Below are 19,845 nucleotides of genomic sequence, written 5' to 3' on the forward strand. Positions count from 1 at the left end.
CCACTGATTAGAACAGCATGGTCCCAGTTTGGAGGAGAAAGGGAGCCAATGCAAGATGCATGTCCTTGGAAACAGAACAGTGATTTGTGCTCCTGTTAAAAGCTAGACGGGTTGGTAGTGAGGACTCTGCAAGCTTGCTGAAGAGCATGCCCTTTACACTGGACTCCACTGCAGGGATCAAAGAGAAAGCCATTAGGCAGCACTAAATACCTCACTGCAGAACACGAGGACTTGGAAAAGGCAGCACCGGAATTGCTGGTCAGCACCGAGAAAATAATAGATTGGGTAGTTAAAATGGGCCTGCACGCTATGGATGCAGTTTCTCAAATTGCATATGGACTGTCTCAAACACAATTTGGTAACAGTGCACTTAGAGCCAACACTATGCGTCAGATTGGCCCTGACCCTTCTGAGTGCTACTGCGGGAGGCGGGGAAGGTGGGGAATGGGACAAGGAGCCTTACTCCCCGTCCCCATTACCTTCTCCTCCCCTCCCCCCCCTCCACAAAGGGTCAGGGATAACTACAGTCCCTGTACTCAAGATTGTTCAAAGTCTGTTCCCCATGCTCTCCCCATCCCAAGAGTTGTGAGGGGCACAGAAAAGAGGGCAGGTAGGTGCAAGGCCATGGCTGAACTGCAGCCAACAGCAGAAGGCGCCGGCTCTGCATTCCCACTGTGCATCAGGGAAGGGATTGTACTTTCTAAGGCACAACCCCGTCCTGCACTCACCAAGGGGTTCACCAACATTCCCGCACTTAGGGATGTGCCTAAATGGCACCATTTTTACCCAGTGTGCACAAGAGAGAGACTTGAGCTTTGTGGCAGATTAAGATCAAAGCAGAATGTTGTGTTAAACAACATAATCCAAATCTGATTTTGACAAAGGGGTCGATTCCATCAGCGTTGGAGCCATTATAGGTTAAATCACCTATGTTTGCATTGATTCCAAGTATAGAGAGTATCCAATACCCAGGCAACATCATGTGAACAGTACTTTGACGCATTTGGGTCTGATAAAAAGTGTGCAGGCTCATCTGCCTGTACCAGTCATAGGATGGCACAGTTTTGCGAGACCCGACCAATATTGGTTAACGAGGCATTTAGGGAGACCAAGAATTCATAGAGATGTTCAATGGTGTTAGAAACTCTGAGCTCAAATTACAATTCCAGTTAGCTTGTAACACATGATCAACAAGCATTGGTTTAGTCATCTCACCTAAAAATCCCATCACTTGATGTGGCATTACACCCCATATTCTTCATAGAAATATTATGATATTAATATGGCATAATTAAGATATGTTTTATGCAAGATGGGTCGTGTGAGGTATCATTGAAAAGGTTATGATTTACTGAATGTGTTCACCCAATTTGTATGCATGTATCATTTCTGCATCTGAAGTTAGGAATATTGACTATGTAACAATTACAACTGTGTGTGTACTTGAGGGAACGCCCACCAGACAGTAGGCAATCAGCCTGAATGAGCCATTGAAGAAGGACAATAGAACTTTGGAAATACTGATCTCCCACCATCCTGAGAAGCTTCCTGGGATGTTGCTTTGACACTGCAGGGTCATCTGATGATGTCACCTGGTACGAAATCCCACCTTGGACACTGCTGGTATTTTTCCACTGGAAACAAAGGATTCCCACCTTATGCAAATTCTATTTAAGGCTGGGGAGTAAATCGATCAAGACTCATCTACATTGCCTCCTGGTCCAAGAAGGAAGATTGCTAAAAACACCTGAAGGAAAAGGCAGTGGTTGAGTCCAGGCTGAGACAGGGGTCCAGTCTGTAAAGAGACATAACTGGAACTCTGAGCTACAGAAACTCTGCAACTTGCCTAAAACAACATTTAGGGTGAGAAATTATATTTTGTAACCTGTTTCTTGAGTGTATTAAGCTTTGTCTGTGCATTTTGTTTTATTTTCTCAGTAATCTGCTTTGTTCTGTTTGCTATCCCTTATAATCACTTAAAATTTACTATTTGCAGTTAATAACCTTATTTCTTGTTTATTTCCAATCCCAGTTTGTGCATTTCATATGGGGGAGGGGAAGGGGGCAAAAAGCTGTGCATATCTCTCTCCGCATTGAGGGAGAGGATGAATTTTTATGAGCTTGCGCTGTGCAGATCTTTCTATACAGTGCAAAACAGTATTATTTTGGGTTTATACCCCAAAGGAGGTATGCACATGAGTGCTGGACATTCCCTGAGTTGATTCCCCCCGCACAGAGTTAACCTAAGTGTCTCTGTGTCCATCTGCAGCTGGGTGTGCTAGAGAAGGCTTGAGGGCCAGGCACAGCTAGGACAGGGTGAGGAAACCCAGGCTGGTGGTATGGGTGGAACTAGTGGGACCCCAGCACATCAGGTGGCATCCCGGATGGGGGCTTCAACCCATCACACTTGGGTATTTCATTTTTTCCAAAAAAACCTGGGCTCAGACAGAAAAGCCTGGGTTTAGCGACATGAAATTCCATGAGTTTCCACACTGATTATAGACCACAAGCCTCTTGTTAAAATTCTTGGACTGGAAGTGGGTATAGCAGCTGAACTAGCTACCAGATTACAGAGCTGGGCTCTGAATGAAGTGTCTCGTCCCAAAGATCTTGGGTGCATGCTACCCATAGATCAAAGCAGCGCAGTTGAACTATCATCCCCAGCAGCTATCAAAAGTGAAAAACCCACAACCCAATTTTTCAGAAAATCTGGGGTTTGAGGGTTGCTGTCAGCTGGCTGGCCTCTGTGTCGTGAAGTGCCGGCGGCCTTGCAGCAGGATCCAGCAGCATACCTCCTTCCCCTACAGCGGTCAGCCCAGATGGAGCCAGGCTGCTCCCTCTTATACTGGTGTTGCACTTCGAGTATGCCCAGTATGGCCATTGGGGTGTGGCTTTGTCAGCCCACACTGAGGGGTTAACTCCTGCAGTCCCAGTTCCACACTCCAAAATTCACATCTAAGGAATTTCAGACATTCTTTATGGAGGATGGTAGAACGCATGCTAGGTCAGCACATTAAACTAATGTAAAGTTTAATATGAACTCAGGAATCAGTTTGGTTAAGAGAAAAGGCATAGCACGATACTACTTTTTGCCAAAATATAATCTCTCTCTAGCTCTCTCTTTCCTTAAATAGTGACATATTGTAGCTTGGAGTCCATTCTGATGGCGTTTTGAGAGGGAAGTCAAGGCACCATAGGCCAAACTTTACCCATGGATACAGATGTTCACCTCCTATAGATGTCAATGAGAGCCATACACATTCAGCCATAGTAGATTTTGGCTCTGTGATTTGTTCTTTTTCTGTGCAGGAAATAGTTTAATATTAAAGATCTCAAGCAGCCTGACCATGCTACTATTATGCTGGAGGGTATTAATGGCTGCCACCAAGCAGGTCTTTGATCTATTAGACAATCACAGACCCTTACTTCAGATTAAATGGAAGGAGCAGTTAAATACTCCTTTATGGCATGATAGCTGGAAACAATAGTAGGCTACTACCATAGGCACAGGGTCATCTAGCAAAGCCTGAGCCAGGCTCAGCTGTAAGAGGGTTCCTTTTAAACTGGTTGCAAACTCAGATGTGAGGGCATTGTTGGCAAGCTGTGTGCATTAGAGGCAGGAATCCAGCAAGTTGTTACTGTGGCCTTGAAGGGGGCAGGGAGACAGAGCTTCTTGGCACACAACTGACTGGAGGGACAGACTTGGAAATAGTAAGCAAGGGAATGACCTGCTGTTTGTTTTAATCGACTATGTTCAGGGAGACGGGACTTTGGGTACAGTCTTTATAAATAAACAGGATTGCATCAAAGTGTATATACCTGACTTGTTTCATCCAGTTCTGCTCATAACAGAATCAGATCTACAAGTGCCCATCTAAACACTGGCTAGCCAAAAGGGGCATGCTATTGAATGTTGGAAGGTGGGCTTTCATTTCCTTTAGCATAATAGAGTTTTGCCAAGGACAAACTTTTCTTTTAAGCAACAGAGACAAGACTTCCTAAAGATAAAAAGCTGAAGTCATCAAACAACTTAACTTCCGGTTTGAAATGTTGCCATCACAGTGGTTTCAGTCAGTATGTAGATCAAGTGCTCCTGAGGGGGAAAGGAGAGGAGAGCGAGAATGTGTGACTGACTGAACAGTCTAGCCCCACCAGGTTGGCTTGTGGTTCAGTCTTCAGATTTCTTTGTGGGGGTGGCATCTACATTTGCAGCCCACCATTATCATCATGATATTCTGGATACTCACTGCTCTCAGCTTCATTCAAGCTGCTGAACTAACAGGTAAACCATTTTGATCCTTTCCATTTACTTTTCTGGACCATCATTAAGATGCAGGAGAATGTATTTCGATGTAGGTGACTAGTTACTGAAGGCTGATAAAATGGATTTTGTTTTGTTTTGTTTTTTTAATCACAATCTTCTCCAAATTGGAGCCTAAGCGCTTTTTTATTTGACTTCTCTTTAGGTATGTTTTGGAGTCAGGATTTGTTCCCTGGCATATATCATAGTACTATCATACTAGATCATAGTTTTGAACATACCACTGCTACCTTGGTGGGTTCTCTTTATTTTAGATCTAAACTGTTTTGATGACTCCACTTCTCTCAGTGTATATATTTCTGTAACCTCCAGAGTTTCCAATGTGCAGCCCTATATTCTATTGAAAGTTCACCCTGTATAAAGGGCTGCAGGACTTAGCCCTAAGTATACTTAGTGAGAATTAACAAATATGTAAAATGGATAAAAATAGAGGGTTTTTTTTTTTAGGACAATCAATGGGTTGTTGATGGTTGTTTTTTTTTTTTAAAATAATCTATTGCTACCTACTGAATAATCAATTTCCCTCTGAAAACAAAAACATGTCAATTTGGAAGCTTAAAATGTTACTGAATATTTTAAATCTTCAGTTGTTCTTTCTTAGCTTACTCTATGTCTTGTTATCACCTCTCCTATGCAGTTTTAGTAGCTTCATAATTGCCACATCTTTCAAGGGGACACATTAGAATGCAAAGCAAGGCAGGGGATGATCGTTTTTGCTAGGATAATCTCAAGTCAAAGTGCTGCTGAAATCGTTGGCCTGTGAATTCATGTTGTCAGCTCTTCTCTAAATGTCAGCATTTGTATATTTACAGGAAAAGAGATGAACAGAAACCTGTCCCCCTAACAGAACTAGTCACATGTAGACCATTCTTACATTGCTGCCGTTGCCTGACAGAAGAATTAGAAAAAAGGAGTTAGAAACAGTTCTTACATTTTTCTGCAATTCTTTTCCCTGGTTAAGGAATTGTAATTCGCATGAAATCAAGATCGATATTGCTTCAGAATCCATCAGCTTCTGCTCCTTATTCCTCTCCTGAAGTTATAATTCTCTGTTTGTAACATCATAATTATTTCCACAGCAGGCAATGGGGTTGTCACAAACAGATGATTATTATTCTAGGAGTGGGGATAAGCAGCAGGAGTAGGTGAACAGTGGGGGGGGGGGAGGGAGGAGGAGAGGGGGAAATAATCAATGAGGTGCCAGCAGCTTTAAGCAAACCCTTTGAACTGCAGTATATATTAATGATACTCCGACACACTGTCGGTGGTCCGGATCCTACAGACACTTGCATGCTTGCTTAACTTTAAACACTTGAGCAGTCCCATTGGTTTCAGTGGGACTACTCAAATGTGTAAAGTTAAGCACATGTATATGAACTTGCAGGATGAGAGCTTAAATGAGCATTTGCCACAGGGTTCTTATCCACCTTGTCTTTACATTTAGATCCTCAGATCAGAGATGCTTAATAAAGGGACATTATTATTGTTGAGCCAAATGCTGCAGTCCTTATATAATCCAAATGGCCGTTAAAGTCAATGAGAACATTGCCTGACTAAGGCCAACAAGACTGTCCCATTATTCTCGTATTATAACACTATCTCAGAGAACGCTGTATGTTGACCTGAACCACAATCTTTGCATTAGTGTTGACAAAAAGGTACTTTTTTCTTACTTGTCTTTCTGGCTGAGTAATTATTTTACTGTAATCTAAGAGGCAGCTAGATTATTCTGTCTGCAGTGTGTGTTTCATAACCAACACAGGTGGGTTCTCCCCACCCTTGTACTACAGGAAATCTGCTGGCTCATGGTTTTTATGGGTTAAAAACTGACCTGGAACCCACCCAGGTTACTAGTACATAGAATGATCTCTGGTGTGTATGCACGGTGAGCAGTGGTTTACCAGACACTAGGATGACATCAACACATTTCCTCTTCTTTGAACAAGTTAAACAGACACCTGGGCCCTGCAAATTAAGAAATTGCGTTTAACTAAAGCAGTAGTGTATCTCCGGCATTTATTACCTTTCTCCATACGGTACTTAACGTAAGGAAGGGGAGATTAGCAAGGGCACGAGTGGTTCATGATCAGGAGAAGGGGATCAGAGTAGGCTGTTTCATTTCAGGGGAAGCTGCATATCACAGACAGCTGGTTGAATTAGCCAATTAAAAAAAAAGGGTAACAGAGAAAAGACCTGTCTAAGCATCTTGAAAAAGACTGGAAGTAGCTGAACAGCACAAATTGGTAGCCTTAAGTCAGAATTGCTTTTTTTGGTACCATATCTGTGTATGTTTCTGTTTATAGGTTTTTTTAGCCCTCTTCAGTTTCCTCCCTTCCCAAAAAGAACAGGAGTACTTGTGGCACCTTAGAGACTAACAAATTTATTAGAGCATAAGCTTTCATGGGCTACTGCCCACTTCTTCGGCTTCCCAAGGCTTTCAAATGGGCTTTTTCTCTATTATGTTTATGCAGAACAACAGATTAGCTGTTCAAAACCTCATCCCATATTCCTAACAAAGGCAAAACAACTATTATTTTCAATATCTGTACTGTATGGGGGAAAAGAGGGAATACAATTATTTGCTTCTCTGGTCTACCAATCAAGCGTAGGATGTTTTTAATCACTTGCTGGCTATGCATGGAAAATTTTGGAAAAACAATTATTCTTCCTTACTTTTATGTTTTCTCTGGTTCTCTTCCTGGGTCACAATGACTTCAATGGAGTTTTACTTGCGTAAGGTGTATGAGATCAGAATGTCAGTGTTTTACAGTTATTAAGTATTGTTAAGATTTTTTCGTGATGAAAAGTCCTAAATTCTATTATAATATAAATTTAATATGAAGAATGTGGTGTGAAATGTTTTATGACAAGGGATCTTACACAGTGCAACAGTTGCTTATAAAACCGAAGGCCCGATCCTGCAAACGCTTATGCATGTGCTTAATTTGCTACAGAGAATGGTTCCACCCCAGACTTCAAGACTTTTATGAAATTGTAGATAGTGATTTTGCATAACTGTTGTTTTCTGGGCTGGGTCAGGCCAGGTGCAGTCATAGATGTTTATTATTATGTAGCACTTACAACGGAACATAGCCTTTGGAAATAGCACTCATCGCCCTACTTATGGGAAACAATTCACAAATGGAAACACCTACTAAATGTTTCAATGTTTTACCATTTTAACAAAGCCCAAGTGACATTTACAAGAAAAGTGTTTTCATGAATGCAAGATAAACTTGAACTAGGCTTGTGCAGTGTGTTAGGACACCAGCCTCTTAGAGGCCTAGGTTCAAATTCTATTTACTCGCCCAGATTCAGCTCCTGTTGAGGATTTATTCCAATCCTGTTCTGGTCACAGGTGACACAGGAGCTTGATGGGCTAATCTTATTCTCTTGTGGACCGAATATACATTTTGGTATGACTGATTTTCTCCAACAGACAGAACCACGAGAGAGGGATAAGAGGCCTTGCTGGAGGCCGGGACGCGGGTTCTTTGGTAGAGTTGCATGCTGAGGTCACACAACGCTTGCTTCCATTATGCCCCCATCCATGCACATAGCTTTCATGAGGAATAATTTGTTCCACATAATGAAAAACAAAACTGCTCAATCTGTTTAGGTGGTGGTGTGATTTAATAGAGTGGAGCCACCTGACAATGCTAAGCCTGGTTCTCAGCTTGAACAAAACATCTGTAAACAGTCCTCATCCACTGACCCATGAAATACACTTTGCTCATGCTATTAAGGCATCTTGTATTCCATATGCTTGGCTACCGAAGAACAAGAACCTATGCTAACATCTAATCAGCATTGGAGGGCTCACAGATTTGGCGGCATGGCCAAGAAAGCAGGAAATAATTTTGGGTAGAAAGGCCAATAGATTTTAATCTCATATTGTCAGCAACACATGGCTGCGGGTGCAAAAATGATCCGATACTGCAGTTGAATAGGGGAGTTTAAGATACTTGGTGCTACATACCGCACATCTGAGATTAGAAACCAGCCTATGGCAGCAAAGCACCGTGGAAGGTTATTGGGCTCCCTAGAAGAATCTAAACAATGCCTTGAGGGGCTTGCCACAGTGATGACACTTCAGAGGGTTCCTTTTGCCCCTAAGCAGGGCTGGCCAAAAGGATCTGGTTTTTCTTCATAAGTGTTTGTGACAGCGTTGCAGGCGTTTCTCTAATCGGCTAATGTTTTTGGAAGTTTCTGATCAAGGACACTTAGATGGGGAGCTCGCTGGGGCAGGGAGCAGCTCTTTGTTATGCATGCGTACAGCACGGAGCAAGACGAGACCCTAGCCTCTAGGCACTACTGCAATTCTACTCCCAATAAGAACATGTTACCCACAACTCCTCGTTCTCCAGTTATCTAAAAACTAGGCAACACTCACTCCCGGTAGGACTCGTAGGCCCCAAACATGATAAATATAAAACAATTCTGCTAGTGTCTTGCACACTCCAGCCCAGGTCATGTATTGATTTTCTTGCTAGGTTGAACCACATCCGGCTACCATGTTTGGAAAAGGTGTTAAACCCAGGCTACAGTCAATGCTAAAACATTTTCAAACAGCACTTAATTAAAATGGATTAGCTAACACATTTCAAAAGCAGGCAAATGAACCAAACATTTTTTTCCCCTGGTGGAGACAAGGCCTTAGACAGCCAAATAGTGCTCTCAGCTGTCTTGGGACAATGGGACGGAATCCAAAATCTGGACCAGTTTCTGCCAGCCTGCGCTCTCCTTGGGGGAGGGCCTCCTGGGTTTTGCAGACACAGGAAAGTAGGCAAAGTTTGCAGCAATATGTACAAGTTTGTCTCCCCCACACTAGTACGCACGGTGCTAGTCAAGCTGCAGCAAGGGGCCCCAGGAGAAATGACTGGAATCTTCTTCTCCCTTGCATTCTTCTCTTGCTAGAGAGAGGGCTCTGCAAAGCCACTATGCAATGCCTGCTCTCTTTCTTCTTCCTCAGAGAACACAAAGAACCAGACGCTAGCAAACAGTTGGAGAGTGGCTAGCTTCTGCAGTAGTGAGTTAAGCTGGCAATCAAAGAACTAATGCTGGCTGTAGGGATGCCCCCATCTTACATATATTCAAGACTCCAGTTGGTGGGTTGTCTCTGTTGCCCGCCCAGATCAGTTACTGGCCAACATGCCCTTTCCTTTCCTAGATTCCTCTGCATGTGTTTCCCTCCGTCCAAGTCCCCCATGTTTACTCTACCCCTCATAAGAACATAAGAAAGGCCGTACCGGGTCAGACCAAAGGTCCATCTAGCCCAGTATCCTGTCTACCGACAGTGGCCAATGCCAGGTGCCCCAGAGGGAGTGAACCTAACAGGCAATGATCAAGTGATCTCTCTCCTGCCATCCAACTCCACCCTCTGACAGACAGAGGCTAGGGACACCGTTCCTTACCCGTCCTGGCTAATAGCCATTAATGGACTTAACCTCCATGAATTTATCCAGTTCTCTTTTAAACACTGTTATAGTCCTAGCCTTCACAACCTCCTCAGGTAAGGAGTTCCACAAGTTGACTGTGCGCTGCGTGAAGAAGAACTTCCTTTTATTTGTTTTAAACCTGCTGCCTATTAATTTCATTTGATGACCCCTAGTTCTTGTATTATGGGAATAAGTAAATAACTTTTCCTTATCCACTTTCTCCACATCACTCATGATTTTATATACCTCTATCATATCCCCCCCTTAGTCTCCTCTTTTCCAAGCTGAAGAGTCCTAGCCTCTTTAATCTCTCCTCATATGGGACCTGTTCCAAACCCTTAATCATTTTAGTTGCCCTTTTCTGAACCTTTTCTAGTGCCAGTATATCTCTCCCAATGCTTCCTCCCCATCTCCAGCTGCTCCCCATATCCTTTTCAACAGATGCTTTCCAATTGCTGTTAGGCCAGTGAGCAGAGAGTTCCTGAGAGCAGTTTCTGAACCCCTTCTTCTGCTAAGCCACTGGTGCTCCACCCACTTCTGTTCTTCCAGTCAGTCATCTGAGGAGTGGGGATAAGGTCTTCTAGACTCCCACTAGCTTAGCTAGGACCTTTGCCCCACCCCATTTATTCCATAGCCCTTTTTAGAGGTTGAGGAGAAGGATAGCAGGTTTTGAAGCAGAAAATTGGAGGGGGACATAAACTGAGGCAGAAACAGTTTCCCCCTCAGCATCCCCTATGACTGTGCCCATCACTCAGCCAGATAGAGCCCACAAAGGCCTCGTGTAAAAGATCTGCACAAAGACTTGTGTGTTCACACACCTGCACTGTTGTGAAGGTTTTGCCGTTGGGGAGAGTCGTTCCCCCTCTCACTTCTTTTCTCTGCTCTCCAAAGGAGTGTAAGGTCTCACTTGGGAAAGACTATCCCCTTAAATAAGCAGTCTTCTATGCAGTCCATTTCAGCGATTCAACTTCTTTTGGCACCTGGTAGTACAGAGAGACCCCAGTGACATGGGGGACAGAAAACACATCATTCTTATGTATCAGGCTAATCAGATCAAGTAGGATTCTGCCTTTGTAGGAAGTGTATCTTCGGGCCATTAGTATGACAAATGCCATAGATTTAAGTCTTTGTCACTATCTTATGGCTGGTCCACATAAGAGGTTAAGAAGTTACGACAGCAGCTAGCTAGAGGAATTTCTTTTAGCTCAAGTTGTAGAGGCTCATGCCATGCTAAAGGCATTAGGGTCAAATTCCAGTGATGGCCCAACTGGGTCAGTTACACCATCAAGCTATTTGCCTTTTAATAAGGTTGTTCTTGGAACAGAAGGCACATGTATAACGGTGGTCCTCTTTTTTTGTTGATTGGTAAGCTAGATGTTAAATACATATTTCAACTTAGTGGTGTCACTAGGACACTCGATGCGAAGGAATGAATACACTGGTGTGTCTACAACTGGAACAGAAGTTAGAGTTTCAGTATTAAATGTCACATTTGCAATCCAATTCAGAATGAACACACCCTTGATCACACTGGTAGATACACAGTCTCTGTGACAGGTTTCAGAGTAGCAGCCGTGTTAGTCTGTATCCGCAAAAAGAACAGGAGTACTTGTGGCACCTTAGAGACTAACAAATTTATTAGAGCATAAGCTTTCATGGACTACAGCCCACTTCTTCGGATGCATACAGACTTGCATCCGAAGAAGTGGGCTGTAGTCCACGAAAGCTTATGCTCTAATAAATTTGTTAGTCTCTAAGGTGCCACAAGTACTCCTGTTCTTTTTACAGTCTCTGTGGGTACCGGTATTTTGAGCAATTGCATCAGCAGGACATGATTTTTTAAAAAATCATATAACGTATTTTATAAATAAGTGTTTTTTTCCATCCTCCCTCCCAGAAAACAAGATTTTAGTGGAACAGCCGCCTCGAATCACGGCATCTGATGAAAATGCTACCTTGGCTTGCAAATATGCCTATAATGGAACTGGGAATGAATTCAGAGCATCACTGAATAAAGGAGCAGACAGAGCAGTTGAAGTCTGCTCTGTTTCCTGGAATGGTTCCTTCCATAACAATCATTCAAATAAAGATTTCAACTGCCTTGTTGCAGTTGATAGCCATAAAAAGGAAGTGAATTTCAGTCTTTGGAAGCTGAATACTGACCAAACAGATATTTACTTCTGCAAAATTGAGGTGATGTTTCCACCTCCTTACATCTCCAACGACAAGAGCAATGGGACTGTCATTCATGTGAAAGGTACGACACAAAATTATAATTGTCCAATATCCTTTTCCTTACATGTGCACCTGAACGTTAGAGCTCACAGCATTGAGGTTCCCTGTCAGGTACCTAATGACTATTTCTCAGTGAAAGGCAAAATTCTTTTTCCCCCAAATAATGGGTCTAGCAACCTGCCATTTTCCTCTGATGGCCATAGAATTTACAGAAGAGTGTTGGAGCAAGGAGTCAATAAATGGAAATTAAAGTTATGGCTTTTATGTTATCTGACGTTTTTTCTATTCTATTTCTTTAAGAGATGGTCCGCCAACCACTACCATTTCAACCACCCTTTTGGGTTCTGATGGTGATTCTTGGATTTCTGGCTTTCTACAGTGTGCTAATAACTGTGGTGTTTGTTATCTGCTGGGTAAGAAATGAGTTTTTTTCCTTGCTTTATGTGACTCAGGTACACCCCCACCCTTCCACCCACCAGCTTTTGCCCGGCTAATACCGTCACCGTCCACAGTTATTGCCATCTCCAGTTTAAGAACAGCAATGGTTCTTCACTCTGGTTGCTGATGCTCATCCATTCACAGGAAACAAAAGCTGACTGCCTGTTGCACTCACATCAGTAACCAGGTAGGGAGTCAAGGCTCCATACCAGAGTCCTAACCCTGGCAGGACTCTCACTGGGGCTTTAATAGGAGATCTGACTGTGTCAGAACTCCAGGCTCTCTCACTGTCCGCCCCTAGTAACACTGGGTTGGACTGTCCCCTCTCATAATAAAACCAACAGGAGAGGGGGCAGAGGCAGGAAAACAGCAAGAAGCCCCTTGTAAACTACTTCCTAGATTATTCTCTAGAAGGATGCAACAGACCATGGAGCTCACCTACAATATGCACAGGTCCTCTGGCTCAGCAGTTAGCCAAGCCCTTCCATAGGGCTTCATTTTGCCTCCGCAGCAACTCTCCCTCTTCCCCACCTTCCCTGGTAGTCTGACTCCACTGGACTCCCTCTGGCCACTACCCTTGCTGTAAGTTGTTCTAAAACAGGAGGAATCTCCACCATGGAGTGGGCAGCATAGGAAAGATAACGCAGTCTCAGAATCTTTTCTTTACAAATAACTATGGAGCAAAAGGGGGACCCCTGACACACCCTGGCTCCATCCTCTTCTGCCTGATTGGATACGCAGATCTGCAGGGCCTGGGAGAAAGGAGATGCAGATGTGGAGGCAGCAGACTTCCTCTTCTGTGCATGGATGTGTGTGTGGGGGTATGATCCCCATATTGTACAGAGTACAGCTAGAATATTTAACTCATGTGCAGGCTTGAATAGTGAATATATAGGGGAACTCTCCTCCTTCCAGTCTCTCTCTCTTTTTAAATATATATTTTCAACTAATTACAAGATAATCTGGCTGCAATTCCCTGACCTCTCCTTTAGATTAAACCCTACATTTGAGTACAGAAACCCAGTCCCATTGCCAGTCAAGGTCTCTAAATTGCATCATCATTGTCACATAGAGGCACAAAGTTCATTGCAATGATATGCAAGCTGGATCAGGCATTGCCATTAACAAATTTAAAACCAGCGAATGCTCTCTTCTCCCCCACCCCGATTGAAGAGATTTACTCCGATTTTGTCATAGGAAAGCTTAAATGGTACAACTAATAGGTGAAATTGCTATGCAGCATCTATGCCTTGATGAAATACTATAATTTCAGATCCGTAATTTCGAGTCTGAATAATTTTCTCTCTATTGTTTGGATTTTCTCGCTCTTACGTCTCAGATACAGATTCTTACTAAGATGACATGCACTCCTACGGAGAATGGCAGTGTAGCATTCTGATTCTGTGTTGTGCTGGCTTCATCCATTTTTACCTGCTGCTGGTATCCTCTGAATAACATGTAGTCAGAGTGCTGACATACTTACAATGCTGTTGGATGTAAATAGAGCTGGCTAATAAAGATTATGGGTACAAAAAAGCTGTCCACAATGATAGAATGAATTAGGGTTTGGCCTAGCTGAAACTTTGTTCTTACACAGTTTTTGACCTCTGTTAAGAAAAAGTTCTTTGCTCTCCAAAACCATCAGTCCTACACCTTCAACTTTGTACAGTGAGGCATTTATTCATGCTAGTTAAATATTTCTATAAGCCAAAAATAACTCGGACTTAGCTAGGTGATTTTAAAATTGTACATTTGTCTATCCACACACAGATGTATATATCTATGTTATAGATTATATACATGTACAAGCACACACGTATGTATCTAATCATTTATATACACACTGCATAGTTTATAAGTAATATAATTTACTTTTGCAAATTTGAATGAAACTTGGTCACCATTTTAAAGTCAGAAAATATTAAAGTTGTTATAGTAACCTTAACTCCCCGCTGTGGCACATCGCTAACACAATTTTCACCTCCAAGGATATCTATACAACTCTCATCCAGACCAGTCAGATTAACACATGCATATCTGAGGGTAGAATTGCACTCACTGTATTCTAAAATATTATGTAGCAGTAAAGCAGTAATCCAAAATATTCCATCTGGGCCTGTCACCATTTGAAATTTAACATGTCTTCACTTCAAAGAGGTGAAAATAATCTCCTAACATTATATTTATAAGAGTGGGTTTAAAAAAAAAAAAAAAAAGATTAGAACTCAAACTCCAATCTTCCTACTGCCTTCCCTGTGCACTTCAATTACTGCAGAGTCCAAAGGACACAATTGTGGAACTCCACGGTGAAATACCAGCATAAAATATATAACTAACCTTCATGTATGTTATTCCATAGAACTGACATTTACTGCCAGCTGAGATGCTTATAACTCCAGATTTAAGGCCTCTCTCATATATGTATATATAAATAGGCATACCTACACACTTTACATGCTTTTCAGGCAAATTGTTCTGTAGACTGGCCTTCAGCGAGGACTAGCCAATTAGGAAACCTGAGCAGACTGAATTGTGTTTGCGTGTGTGGGCACATGCATGCACACACAAGAAGATTCACAAGTGTTTTGGAAAAATTATACTTTTGTCCTTACTAAAGTAAAAAATACAGACTTTGCTCAAGCTGTTGAAAATATTTCAAATGCAAGAAATTTCAGCAAAAAGATGTTTTTAGCAAGTTACAACCATAGAATTGTGACAGAGGGGAGGCCCACTGCACAGTCACTAATTCACAAGAGATTAATTTAGGTAGGAATAATGGTCTAGAGGATAGGACACGGAGCTAGACTGCAGAAGCCAGGGGTTCAGTTGCTTGCTCAGCCACAGACTTCCTCTCTGACTTCAGGCAAGTCACGTAATCTACCCTGTGCCTCAGTTTGCTATCTGCAAAATGGGGATAGTGCTTTCCTACTGCACAGGATTACTGTGAGGCAAAAGTCCATTAATGAGTGTGAGGTACAGTGCTCAGGGCCAGATAGATGAGAATAACCTCATCTCTGCTTCCTTCACCCCTCAACCAGCAGACTGCAGATTGTTTGGGAGAGGGAGGACAGGTCTGCACAGTTACATACAGGCAGGAGGCGTTTTCTGCCACTCTTATTTTGTTGACATTAGCTATTTTTTTAAAAAAATTCTAGTTAGAAGCTAGGAAAGCCCCTTGCTGACTGCACTTGCTTTACTTCTGCTGAGTCATTCCTCCAGCTAAGAAGGTGGTTAGAAGAGAAGTTAGAACACAATCTTAGTTTACAGCCTTCACTACCAGGAGAACTCTCTAATACTATAGCTTTCTCTGCAGGTGGGCTGCTGGGCCACTGACAGGCGAGGAGGGCAAATTTCACAGAACATTTTATCTGACTACTCATGCTGGTTTTTAGATTAATTTATTTAACTTTAAGCACTTGCTTCAGTGCTTTCCTGAAAAAGCCTTGGGGAATAATTCTAAGTGGTGAATATGTCTGATAATAGCATGACCTGCTTGGACAATTTATTAATTGGAAAGGAGGAAAAACGAATCAAGTCCTTTATTCATTATGAGCCCAGCTTTAAGAAACACTCTGGACTCCATGCCCAAAGACTTTTAAAAAATTATTTAGCCTATGGAGGAAAATCTAATTGCAGAAATGTTTTCATACTTCCCCCTGTAGTGGAAAAACAAGAAGAACAGAATCTTGACGAGTGACTACATGAACATGACGCCACGCCATCCTCCTGGCCCAAAGAACAAACATTACCAACCCTACGCACCAACTCGGATACACACGGAATACCGCTCTTGGGAACCATGACTATCTGCTTACCAAGCTGCTAATACCCCTGGTGTGCTTTTACTCTGCCACGTGCACTTGGACGTGAAAGGACAGCCTGCCATTAGTTTGTCATATCTGTTATATTTGATGACATCATAGCAAGTACCGGTCAAACTTTAATTGATGCTGTGTAAAAGTAGGTTGTTTTCTATGATGGCTGAAAACTAGCTACAACTCATGTTCAAGCTTGATGGTGGGTAAGGGGGAAAGATAACACTGGATCCAATACAGGGTATATTGTTCACTGTTGCAACTACCGATCTTTCCCAATCACTTTTGCCTTATATTGAACATTAATTTCTAGTTAGAAGTATGTTTAACTTGAAGAATTATAAATCTCTGAAATACAGCCCTAATTGGTTACCATTAAATATGGTACCAAGCAAACTCTTGATGCAAAAATTTGTCCCCTCTCACTTCAAAGAGGAGAATCCATTTTCAAGTTCCAAACATATGCTTAAAAGAATAGGAGAGGGTTTCAGCTGTAGGGAAAAGTCAGCAGTGAGCCATGTGGACTATTAGATTATTCCACAGATGGGCTGTAATGACAGATCCAGGACACTCAAAATCCACTATACATTAAATGTGCGATTCTTAAGTTCTTAAATTGGTAACTGTGTAATATGTGTAGGGGGAGAGGACCCCCTATGAAACAATTTCATACAGTGAGAAAGCAATCAATCTGCAAGGCAGGTCTGGAACAACAGGGGATGAAGAAAGATCTGCAGTCATCACGAAGAGAATCCTTTTGAATTATGTTGGCCTACAACAAGGAAACACCAGGACTTGGCCAAAGTCATAGGAGAAGCAGGTGAGAAAATCCTCATTAGAGCTTACTGAGGGCAGATTTTCAAAAGTGGGCCAGATTTTTGAGTGCTCAGTGCACACAGTCGGGGCCAGATTTTTAGCTGCGCTGAGAACCCAGTGTGCATACAGCATGCTGAGCTCTCCTGAAAATCTGTCCATGTAGTCTGGTGCCTAAATAGCACCTGAACTTTTTTTCAAAATCTGGCCACAGTGTTGAGTGATCAGATCATTTGAAAATTTGCTCCTAAACACCCTATCATTGGAGAGGCTGAGTGACCTCAACTCCCATTGCAGTCAAGAGGAACTGAAAACTCTCAGCACTTTGCAGGCGATGTTCAGTACCTTGAAGGATCAGGCTCTAACTGGGGCTTTCTGTTCTTATATAGACTTTTCTCTAGGCATGTTCCATGGAGGAGTAAAACAAGGGCTAGAATAAAACTCGTTCAGTGATTTTCATGTAGCATGTTTCTTTTAATGATGATTCCAAAACTGCAGTAGGGTCAGCTCAACACAAAAGCTATTCCCAAGCTTAGGAGAAGAGGTTCCTTTATCGGTTCCCTCCAATCCTTCTAGAGCTGAGCAAAAGACAGAATTTCTGTCCGTGCGAAAATTCTGATAATTCTACATTTGTTTTTATCTTGAACCAGAACAAAAAGATCCCTGGCTTCGATCTTCCACGAAGCTTATGGGCAACCCTAAGCCACCTCCACACAAACCATGGTAGATGCGGATACTTGATGCACAAATGGAACATTAAAAACTCTCCAGTGTGCGACTGTGGTCACCCAGAACAGACCATGGAATATATAACAACTCAATGCCTGATTCAGAAATACAAAGGAGGCATCACAGCAATATACCCCGCCACTCTTGATCCAATTACCTGACAACCACCTAAATGTAAAATTATAGTTGTTGCTCTATAGCTACACACCAGCCATATAAGAAGGAAAAAAATTTGAAATATAAAATTTTTTCACAGAACAGAAATTCCAAAAAAATTTGATTCAGAAATGGAGAAACAGTCCAAGTCAACATTTTCAATAGAAATGCAATGTTTTGACATTCCTGACTGAAAATGTTTCATTTAATTTTGTTGATCTGACTGGAAATGCATAGTTTTAAATCAGTTCAGCATTAAACTGCATTTCCTTACAGAGCCACATTGCCTCATTGGAATTCAGTTCAGGAGTCTGATGCCCTTGTTCTCAACTATGGACCAGGCACCCTGGCTGGACTACATCTCCCATGATACAACAGCAGTAATGTGAGTCCCATGACAGACCACTCAGCTTGGTCAGAGAGGAGACAGTGTTGCATCATGGGAAATATAGTTAGGCCAGGGAGTCCAACCCATGGGGTGGAGGTCGGGGGCTGGAGGCAAACGCTGGGTCCCATAAGCCAATGCAGCAAAACAGGGAAATGCAGTTTAATGTTGAACTGACGCAAAATGAAACATTTCTGGTCTGTTTAATAAATAGAAATATTCCAGTTTAGGTTGAACCAAATCTAAATATTTTGATTTGGGTTTCCAAAGGGAAGGAAAAAAATCAGAAATTCAGCAAAATTGAAATTTTCCTACAAAAAATATTTTTTTTTTTGCAGAAATTGCATTTCCTGTCAGAAAATCATTCTGACAGAAGATTCCTGATCAGACTTAATTCCATCCTGTCTAATTTAAAACTATACAGGGTTAAGTGCTTGAATATACCCCAAGGAATAATTTTGTGCTAAATTCCTAAATTTTGTGTTAATAAGGGAGTGCATAGGAAGACCCAATGGGTCTTTTCCTTCTTCCCTTCCTGGGCTGGATTGTATCCATGGCAGGAGGCACGTAACTCCATTGTCCCAGGAGCAAGGCAAGGCAGGAACTGTGCTGAGATGTTGAGAGTCACAGTCTGGTCCCTGCTTCTTCCTTGTGCCATGGGAGAAGTGAGCTGTGCCACTCCTTTTGCTGCCGCAGCCTACTTTCTCTCTCTGAACTAGCTCCAGTGCACTGGCTGGTACCTTGGGAGGGGTGGAGCCACACCTTGCCTCTGCCTTCGCAGCCTGACCACTCCCTGCCTACCTACATGGATGGGCCTAGCAATTTGGGTGGCCTATGCAGCGGAATAAGGGGATTCCTTACTCCCCTGCAGCAGAACTCATGAGTGAGTCCTCCATGGTAATTTTATGGATATTATCATATAATCACTGACTGCATCTTCTTCCTGGCCTTCTGAGCCACAAGTCACTGCCAAGTACTTCATCCTGTAATTTAACAGAGTGCTGCAATTAGAATATACTGTGAAAAGAATGTCTTATACTCTGGCTTAAGTATAGCAGACAAATATGTACAGAAAGCAATAATACACAGGGGCAAACATTTCTGGTTTAAAACTGCATATGCATTTCCAGACGTGAGAAACGTGTATATTTCATTGTGTCCACATGCCTCAGAGTTTTTATTGTACTTTTATAATCTTCTTTTAAAACTGTTAAATAGACGCTGTAAATTAAACTTTGAATACTTTGTAAGGCCTGACAGTAATAGACAAGTATTACTTTTTAATGCAATTGTTAATATTATTTGTTTTCTCTCCCCTAACACTTCATTGGGTTTCAGTTTACATATACAGACAGTAGCAGCGTAGTATTCTAATGCATAGTGCTTTGTAGTTCATGTATTCGGTAAGTATTTGATAAACAAGTGAACACATACTCAATATTTACACACTGGAACGCTATGGGCCCGTTTCCAAACAAACGTTAATTCATGTGGGTGACCAAAAAAGGGGCACAA

The 19,845-nt window shown here is 42.2% G+C and overlaps 1 protein-coding gene across 2 annotated transcripts; it reads left to right on the plus strand.

Moving 5' to 3' along the window:
- The first annotated feature begins 4,055 nt into the window (after nucleotides 1-4,055).
- CD28 (CD28 molecule) lies at nucleotides 4,056-19,614 on the plus strand. Of its 2 annotated transcripts, XR_010591643.1 has the most exons (5): nucleotides 4,059-4,282; nucleotides 11,657-12,016; nucleotides 12,295-12,407; nucleotides 16,095-17,067; nucleotides 17,711-19,614. XR_010591643.1 is itself a non-coding variant. In XM_005306197.5 (4 exons), exons 1-4 carry the CDS (start codon nucleotides 4,228-4,230, stop codon nucleotides 16,233-16,235), a joined length of 669 nt encoding a protein of 222 aa, XP_005306254.1. In that variant the 5' UTR covers nucleotides 4,056-4,227; the 3' UTR covers nucleotides 16,236-19,614. The 2 variants fall into 2 exon arrangements, 1 of the variants encoding a protein (XP_005306254.1); XM_005306197.5 differs by having other exon boundaries at nucleotides 4,056-4,282; nucleotides 16,095-19,614.
- Nucleotides 19,615-19,845: the final 231 nt, after the last annotated feature.

The sequence above is a fragment of the Chrysemys picta genome, chromosome 11 (assembly GCF_011386835.1).
Source record: "Chrysemys picta bellii isolate R12L10 chromosome 11, ASM1138683v2, whole genome shotgun sequence".
In the NCBI taxonomy this organism is placed as follows: Eukaryota; Metazoa; Chordata; order Testudines; family Emydidae; genus Chrysemys; species Chrysemys picta.

Coding starts and splice junctions, on each gene's coding strand:
- CD28 (XM_005306197.5), top strand. CDS start 4,228: ATGATATTCTGGATACTCACTGCTCTCAGCTTCATTCAAGCTGCTGAA. Junction 4,283..11,656: donor TCAAGCTGCTGAACTAACAG/GTAAACCATTTT, acceptor CCTCCCTCCCAG/AAAACAAGATTTTAGTGGAA. Junction 12,408..16,094: donor TGGTGTTTGTTATCTGCTGG/GTAAGAAATGAG, acceptor TTCCCCCTGTAG/TGGAAAAACAAGAAGAACAG.